This window comes from Mandrillus leucophaeus, unplaced genomic scaffold (assembly GCF_000951045.1).
Source record: "Mandrillus leucophaeus isolate KB7577 unplaced genomic scaffold, Mleu.le_1.0 Scaffold123, whole genome shotgun sequence".
Classification (NCBI taxonomy): Eukaryota; Metazoa; Chordata; class Mammalia; order Primates; family Cercopithecidae; genus Mandrillus; species Mandrillus leucophaeus.
In genome coordinates this window covers 1,026,174-1,035,045 of record NW_012100654.1, presented here as the reverse complement: position 1 = coordinate 1,035,045, position 8,872 = coordinate 1,026,174, and the positions used below count along the sequence as shown (strand labels likewise).

General features: G+C 57.4%; 1 protein-coding gene across 3 annotated transcripts in view; it reads right to left on the bottom strand.

Moving 5' to 3' along the window:
- ALDH1L1 (aldehyde dehydrogenase 1 family, member L1) overlaps positions 1–8,872 on the bottom strand; it is an 85,485-nt gene that overhangs the window by 28,082 nt on the left and 48,531 nt on the right. For all 3 annotated transcript variants that reach the window (XM_011971521.1, XM_011971519.1, XM_011971520.1), the window contains 3 exons: positions 6,862–6,989; positions 2,659–2,809; positions 1,513–1,583 (listed from right to left, as the gene is read on the bottom strand). In XM_011971521.1, the coding sequence (XP_011826911.1) occupies positions 1,513–1,583; positions 2,659–2,809; positions 6,862–6,989 (350 nt within the window). The remainder of the gene's footprint in view (positions 1–1,512; positions 1,584–2,658; positions 2,810–6,861; positions 6,990–8,872) is intronic.

Below are 8,872 nucleotides of genomic sequence, written 5' to 3'. Positions count from 1 at the left end.
TGGGGTGCTGACCGGGCGCTCAGAGTCCCAGGTCCAAGGCCAGACTCACAGGGTGACACAGGGATGCTTCTGGGTGACAGAGTGTCTGTTTCCTCCTCAGTCTGATGGGGGTGGACACCCCCCAACCCCATGCTGGCAGCTGGGAGGGTGGGCAGCCTCACAGACCCAAGTGTGGCTCTGACCTGTGGCCCCAGGTGGGCCGTGACCCACTCTGCCCAGCCCAGCCCCTCTCAAAGCACGACAAAGGTCTCTGACCACTGCCCCATAGCAAGGTTTCTCGGTCTCCACACCACTGACATTTGGGGTGGGGCAGTTCTTTGTTGGGGGGGGTGTCCTGTATCACCTCCTCTGTTGGGACAACCAAAACTATGTGCAGACATTGCCTGATGTCCTCTGTGGGGACCCTGGAAGCGATGCCTCCACCTGCAGCCTGGCTCTGCTCTGGGGCTCTGGAGTGAGAGGTTTCCTGGTCCACAGCCCACTTTCCCACAGGAGCCTCCTCCAGCCTGTGCCTGAGGACTTGATTGTTTATCTGCATGAGCTGGCAGTGACACAGGGACATTGGAGCATGTTCTCCTTGCAAACACTCTCACGTTCAGGTGGAGCTGAGGGGCCTTTGGCCATGTCCACAGCTGTGAGGTCCCCTACCCTGTAAGGGGCACAGAGCAGGCGGGAATGACTGTGGTGCTGATGCCAGCTGGGCCCTGCTCCCAGGTCACCCTGGCCAGGCCCTCCTCTGGCACCATGTGCAGGCGCAGTGAGGGTGGACCCAGGGCTGGGGCTCTCTAGGTCCAGCTGCATGCGTGTTCCCAGCGCAAATCATGGATCAGGGCTGCGCCAGCACCTGCCACTCTGGTGTTTGCTGTCACCAGCCAAGCACAGTGGCTATGTACTCTTGGGTGAGCCTCCTCAGGCACGCATGTGAGTGACTCTCACCAGGACTGGGGCCAAATCAGGACGTATGGCCTCGAGTGGTCACTTCCCAGTTTCCACTGGCAGGGTAAACCCAGAACCCTGTGGCTGTGTTCCAAGCCTTTCTCCCCACTCCTGCCCTGGGGCCACTGGGTGGCGAGATGAGGTGCCTCACACCAGGTTCATTTCCCGGTGCCTACATGCTTGGCGTCCGGCGGGGTCTGCACTCCTCCTGCTGAGCGGCTCTCATCCTCTGACTGTTCCTCCTTTGTTCTATGCTTCCTGTTCCTCAGTGCTGTGCAGGAGTTCCTCATCTTTATGAACACTGACCACCATTCCCATTTTGGACATTTTTTGGGTTTACTCTTGTTTCCCACCTTTGGACCAGACTGATCCAGTGTTACTGGGGGATTAAATACAATTGTCCTCAAGTCCTTACAACAATGCCTGGTATGGAGCAGGTGCTCTAGAAGCACATGGATGGCTGTTTGATAAACATACACACAGGGTGCTGTGAGCTCCCGCAGGCTGTGTGTTATAGCCCCGTGTACTTCGTGGAAAGCACCGCGAGGCTGCACCTCGCCCTGGGCAGGGACTCACCCGACAGGCTCCTTCCTGGTCAAGGTCAAGTTGCGGTTGGGTCTGGCCTGGTTGATGGGGATGGTGGAGCCCTGGAAGAGGAACGGGGCAGTCACCCATGGGCTCAGGGTCCGCACCCCTTCCCCTCTGGGCGACCAGTCTCCCCCAGTGGCTCCAGGAGGAAGTCAAAGCCACCAGCTTAGGTGTGACCTGAGGCTTGAGAGACAAGCAGGAGGGCAGCCGGAGGGGCAAGGTGTTTGCTCCACCCTGAGCCTGGCAGGCAGAGCCTTTGGGTGGAAACTGGTCCTGGTACCAGCAAAGCCTCTAGCTTTGGCATTGGAGAAAGAAAGGGTGAGGGTGGGGGCGTTGCTGGGTGCCCCCCTCCCTGCAGCTCTAAGCAGTTGAGCATGTGTAGGAGGCCCAGGCCTGGGACCAGCTGCAGCCAGAAGCTACATGGCAGCAGAGTGGGGGTGGTAACCAAGCAGCCCACCTCCCTTGTCGCTGTCATGCCCTGGTGGAGAGGAGGAACCATGGAGCCCAGATCTGGCAGAGGTGAGTCTGCAGGGGTGAGTCTCCCCAGGGAGCCTCTACAAATGGCCCTCAGGTTCCACAACTGATGGCGGGGGCCTGAAGATATGGTGAGCACTCCCTCCTGTGATGGTGTTGACTGTCCCTGTTGACCTTAGGGCAGGGACATGGTGCCCATGAACCCAGAATAACTGCAGAGGCCCCCAGCAAAGCAGGCAGAAGAGAGTGCCACAGGGATCCCAAGCCCGACAGTGACCTGCTGCCGCTGGGAGATAGAGTGCCTTGGGCAGGCACCTGAAGCCAGGAAGGACCTGTACCCTCAGCCCTGCAACCACATGGAACTGAACTCTATCAACACCAGAACTCTCCCGGATATAGGTTCTGCCCCAGAGCCTCCAGATAAGGCCCAGTCCAGCCAGCGCCTTAGCTTTGGCCTTGTGAGACCTCAGCATGGAACCCAGCCCAGCCTTCCTGGAATTCCCACCAGCAGAACCACAAGCTAATAAACAGGTGTTGTTCCAAGCTACCAGCTGTGGTCATTTGCTGTGCAGCATGCAGACTACTGTGCTGCCCTCGGAGTTCCCCTATACGGCTGGGCCAGTCTGTGTGTGCTCACACTGGTGGGAGCCTGGGCCCCACCTGGATCTTGTCGCACCAGCCGGCAAAGTAGCGGAAGGTCTGGATGGACATGCCCACGTGGGTCTTCAGGGCCAGCGTGTAGACGGCACCCGCATCCAGGGCCTCAATGGTGGCCAGCTCCTCCTGGTGCTGCTCCATGAGATCTGCCAACCTGGCCAGGGTAAGGGGAGGCAGGAGGTGGGCTCAGGCCTGGCACGGCCTCGTCTGCCCTCACAAGCCCTTCTTCAAGGAGCTGGGGCCCTGCCCTCCACCCCAGATCTGCCACTCTCAGATGTGAGGATCTCTGTTTCTGATCCATGCAATGGGCCAGCACCGTTTACTCCACTGGATGGCTGTGAGGATGACACCCTCTGTCCCTCTCTCCTTTCCTTGCTCTTCCCTCCCTTCCTTCCTGAAATATCTGTGGATCCACTACTTTATCCTATTCCTCTGAAATTACCCTACAGAGGCATTCACTTACTTGCTGCAGACAGCAAAGGGGTTATGGCCCAAGAGGCCGCCCTTCCTGTCTTCAGAAAGCTTGAACCAGGAGAAAGCCCGTCTGCCTTTCCAGCACCAATAAACCAAGGTGGTGGGGGCGTGCTCCTGAGGCTGGCATCTCCAGAGGTGGAGAGGTGGCCCTATCCCCATCACAGGAGGACTGACTAGGGAGCAACGGCGGGGCTGGCGCTTTTACACAGACCGGCTCCAGTCTGAGCATGCCAAGGTTGGGTTGCCGTCCCTTGATTCTGATGGATGTGCAGCTCTGGGCAGCCTGGGAGTTACGAGGGTGCCCCTCTCGTCCCCTAGGGGGAGGGTGGACAGGGAAAGTGGAGACCACAGGCCCAGAGCAAACTCAGCCTTGCAGACAGGGCAACTCGGGCCCAGAGGCGAGTGTGGGATCAAAGCCTGCCAGCCGTTTTCCACACTGCTCCCCTCTGCACACAGGCACCACAAAGCCCACACGCACCCCAGGCCTGCTCCGGTCCTCGCCTGCCTCCACCCACCAGGACCGGTGGCAGTTGTCCCTGCCACTCAGGATGCATCTGCAACTCTGTGCCTGGCCGAGCAGCTCCCCGCCCTGTTTCCATTTCATTCTGGGGCCGCGAGAGCCGAGCCCCTCTGCCTCCCTCCTCCTCCTCACATCGGCCTCTTCCAGGTGCTCAGGTCAGTCAGGCCTCCGGCCTTGGGGCTTTTGGGGGGCTGTGTTGCACATCTGGACCCTCTTTCCACACTCCTGTTTCTCCTCCCAGCCTTCTGTACTTGCTTCAGACACGGACTCAAATGCCGTGCCCTCTGGGAAGCCGACCCGAATCCCCACCCACGTTCTGACTGATCAGAGCTCCCTGTCACGTCCTCTGATAACCTCCTCTGCCTTTCTTCACTCCCCCACCACTACAGTTTGTAACAGACATTCACGTAGATGATAATTTCATCACAATTTGCCTGCCCACCGGAATCCAGGCTCCAGGAGGCATGGCATTATCTAGTTCCCTGCTCTCTGCAGCGCCCAGCTCCAGCACAGCACGGGGCACGTGGGAAGCATGTGCCCAGTTTTGCTGGGCTAGTTTTATGCTAGTTTTATGCAGCTCAGGTTTGCTGCATAAAACTAACTGAGTGAGGCCACCCTGGGCAAGAAGAGCCCATGTGTAAATCGGTTTCTGAGAAAAACCGATTGGTACGGAAAAAAGTAAAAACACCATCTAGCGGCCATTAGAGGACTGGGCTCCCCAGCTGCGAGGACAGAGGAGCTGCCTTTTTGTTATATAAATGAGACACATTTGCTCCAAAGCCTGCTGGCACCAAACTCAAATTTTCCCACTCCCAGTTAGGCTTAAAGTAGCCCAAACAGGTATGTTTTTAGCCACTTAGGGCCTGCTGCTTTGCACACCTGGAGGAACTTCAAGTAGCAGCTGTTGCCCATTGATAAAACAGGGCCTTGTGGTGATAAGGTGAAAGCTGCTACTGCCCTTAGCAGCCCTCAGACCCAGAGGCTCCCTCTGCATCATTCTGTGTTGTCACCTGGACATGGAAGCCCACATGGCAGCCTCAGGACAGTCTCACTGCTCATCTTCCGCAACCCTGCCCAACCTGCAGCCTACTAAAGCTTGTGGTATGCCATGCCTCCCGTGCTCACATCCTTCTCCTTCATCAGCCCCAATCCCTTGAATCCCCCACATTTCTAGACAATTCCACCTGTGTATGACATGGCTGTGTCATCAATCCAGTTCCCAGGACACTCTTTCTAAAGTAGCCATCACCCGAGTGCACTATTTGGGAAGCTCTGAGAGGCTGCCTTGCAGGACTATTCTATTGTCAGCTCAGTTAGGCTGCTGAATTGACACCCTGGCACCCATACTCCCCAGAGCCTGGTCCCTGGGTGCCAGGGTAGCAGTGCAGGAGAAGTGAAGCTGCCGCCATCTCCCTCTGAAGGTCTGCAGGGCAGATGCAGGGGTGCCCAGCAGGCTCAGCCAGCTCTACTGACCACCAGCAGCCTGGACCACCGTCAGATTCTCGACCATGGACCACAGTGGTATCTGGGCAGAGCCAGCAGTTCCCCATGGTCTTTCCCAAGAGCTCTTTGTGACCCCACTTGGCAGTTGGATACAGCTGCTCCTACTCCCTGGAGGTTCTATCCTGTCCACCAGGAATTCAGGGGACTGCCTAGGAACCTTGTCTAACTCTCCCTCTGGATCCTTCTTCCCGGCTTCCACAATTGTGTAATGTCTGATCCCTGCAGTGAATTTCGTGTTCCCTAACACCAACGGTGGTCCCGCCACCCTGACAGGGTGCTCTGTGGCCATTTATCTGGGAGCTCCTGTTCTGCCCCCTCCAGGACACCTAGACCCAGCCTCTGTTGTGCTGAGCTGAGGCAGAACCAGTAATGGACACTCCCAGGTCTGCACGGGGCCTGAGAGTTTGCACAGGGCAGGAACGGGTCCACTTACAGCTGCCCAGGGTGCCCCCCTCACTGTCATTGTGGGTGAGTAGGATCTCTTATGACACAAACCACCAGATGGCAGCAGAGGCCCAGGGAGGGACCCCACGTGCGCTGTTGGCCATGCAGTCCACCAAAAGCATGCGGGGCCCAGGCCAGAGGTTCTCCCACCACCTGGCGTGCCTGTTTCACAGCTCTGCCTGACCTCCAGGAGCTCTAGGGACTGCTTGGCATGGCCAGTGCCTTTCTAGAATTGAGGGGCTTGCAAACGGGGCTGGAACCCACGAAAATCTGGGCATGCCTGGCTCCCACAGCCCTCCCCGCCCCAACCTTAACCTCCATTAGGTTTTGCAAACCATGTTCTTGCAACTCTTCTCTCTCGTTTCCTGCTGCTGGGCTGCCCTGGCTCTTATGGCCTCTGGAGTATACTAGAAACAGAAGCCATTCTGACTGCAAGGCCAAGGCAGGGTCTCTCCTGCCAGGTGAGAAGCCTTGCTGGGACTATGCCATAACCCGGCTTCACACCCCTAGAGGTTCCCAGGACCTCAGGGAAGAGCCAGGCCCCGAGACGCCTGTGCTCTCGGCTCATCTGGCCGCACCCTCCCTTCTTCCAGGAACATCACCCCACCTCCGTGAGGGTGACTGCTCCTTCCCGCCAGGCCCTGTGGTTCCAGGGGCGCAGCACCTCTCTTCCGAGCCTCCCTCTCACTCTGTGGTCATAAGCTAAAGTCATCATAAGTCCTTTTGCCTAAGATCTCTGAACTGGAACTAAAGAGAGAAGGCCCCTTTCTCTCTGTCTTAATTTTTTTTTTTTTTAAATAAAGAAAATGTGAGACCTGTAGATTCCAGCAGTCAGAGCCAGGCTGAGCAAGCAGAGACCAGGCCAGCCCCTCTCTGGCCCTTGCTGTCTTCTGCGTGCAGGAGCTAAGGCCCCTCCAGCCCAGGCTGGCGAGGGAAGTGCTTTGCCTGCCTCAGAGGCCCAGCCTGCGCCTACTTTGGAAGCAGCCCTTGGCTTCCGCACCTCCTCACCTCACCTCCAGCAGGCAACTCCCGAGGCCACTCTTCTGAAATGCCTCCTGTTTCTCCCATCCCTTCCTCTGAGAAGCCTTTTCTGAGCCTCAGGCAAGGAGCCCCAGCCTGGTCTAACTGATGGCCTCGGTCCCATGGCCTCCCCAGGACCCAGCTCCTCCTGGCAGGTAAAGGGGCCTCTACAGAAAGGGCCCCCACTACCCCCTTCTCGGAAGCTGATGGTGGCAGTGGCTGGCAGGTGCATGTTGGGCTCCCACCTGTACAGCAGCCGGCCCCGGTCTCGTGCGCTGATCTTCCCCCACCGTCCATTCTCAAAGGCATCCTTGGCTGCGGCCACTGCCTTGTCGACGTCGGTGACTTGGGCCAGGGATACCCGGCAGATGATCTATAGTGGAAGCAAAGCCATGACCAGTTCTCTTTCAGCCAGTTGCACACAAACACCGCTGCCCGCCTCCCTGGCCTCCTCCTGGGGCCCCACTGAGGTGGCCCCCAGCCACATGGGCAGGTGTGGAGGTGAAGCATGGCCAAAGGGCAGCCCTGGGAGGGCTTATACAGGAAGGGAAGATGGGGGCCTGGGAGAGGACTGTTTGTGTGTCTACACCCCAGGGTCCTGACCCTGTTCCTGCTCTGAGTGTGCCATCCGTGCAGGTTCCCTCACCTCGGTGCCTGCTGGGTATGGTGAGGGGAGCCAGTGGGGTTCTGGGGTGGGAGGGCAAAGCCATTGCCTCCTATCTGCCACCACAGACAGCCATGCCCCTTCTGCCAAGGCCCCATCCTCAGCCCCTCCTGATGCTCCATCCCAAGGGTACTGCACTGTCCTGCCTGTGTCCCTACCCCCTCCCTCTCCCTTTGCAGATGAGTCTTTCATTAACTCCCCTCAAATGACTCATGTTGAGTGTGCTCTCTGTCTTCTGCAAGGACTCAGCCGATTCTATAGGATGGACAGGATGGAAAAATATCAGTGTGCAGTCATAAGAGCAAGCCCGGCTTTGAAACCTGTGTTTCAGATATGCTCATGTGTGTATCTACCATAGGCGTGCTTTGGTTCATGATGCCACAAGGTCACAGTCAAGAGAGAGCGGCAAACACGGGACTCAAGTTGAGGAAGAATGTCCTAATGGTGGAGGGCTCAAGTATCAGACAAGGTAGTTCTCACACTGGGGCTACTGCTGAAGTGTGGAGGTGTGGCAGTGGCCTAATTTCTTCCTTGGGGTAGGAGGAATTCTGCTCCCAGTCTCTGAAGCAGGTGCAAGACCCTTCTGAGCCCTCCTGCCTCCCACTACCACCCTGCACCTCCTCTCTACTCCACTGCAGTAGGGTTGGTTGGAAACGAACTGGCATCCTTTCCCGTCCCTCTCAAAGGCACACATCCAAGCAGAGGCTCTCAGGGTCAGGACCCCGAGAGGCCAGTGGGGGCAGGGAAGGAAGGACAGGGAGGCTGGGGAATGTGGAGAAGGGGCACTGGGCCTGCACTCACACTTCCATCGGTGGGATTGATGGTCTCATAGGTCTTGGCGCCATCGGCATCCACGAACGCCCCCCCGATGAACAGCTGGTGGGGCATGTGGAGGGTGCGCTTGTTCACTGCCATTTCCACCTGAAAGAAAGGCCCCACTGACAAGCACAAACCCACTGACAGGCACAGGAGGCATACACAGAGGACCACACAGCCACACACACGCACTGCCCAGGGGCCTCCTGGGGCTTCAGAGCTGCATGTGGGTAACAGCTGAGCAGGAGAGAGATGAAGGACAGGCTCTGAGGCCAGGCTGCCTGGTGGGAGCCCTGCGCTTCCACCTACTCCTTGTGCCGCCTTGGGCTGGTTCCTCAGCCTCCTCAGGATGGGCTAAGAGGACTCTCAGACAGAAGAAATGCCAGTGGGTAGTGAGGCCCTTGGCAGCCCCCACCACTCACATTCCCGTGGATTGGCAATTTCTGCCTGAACGCAGGCACCTCTGGGATGCCATCCTCTTCCTGAAATCTGTTCATCAGTCATTTGTCCTCAATCCCAAGGACACTCTGGGGTCCACCTTGGCCCCCTGTACTTTCTTCACCCCCTTTTGTTCCAATCTACCCGCCAAACTAACTACGCCAAAGCCCATTCTTATGGGAGTTGGCAGTCTACCAAGATAGCTCAGGGAAGATTTCTTAATCTCTTTAAAGAATAGATTTTCAATTACTGATCACACTTCCATACACACAAGTTGAATGTAAGGATTATTTGTTTCCTTACTGGGAACTAAAAGTCTCTTCTTAATATCTTGATCA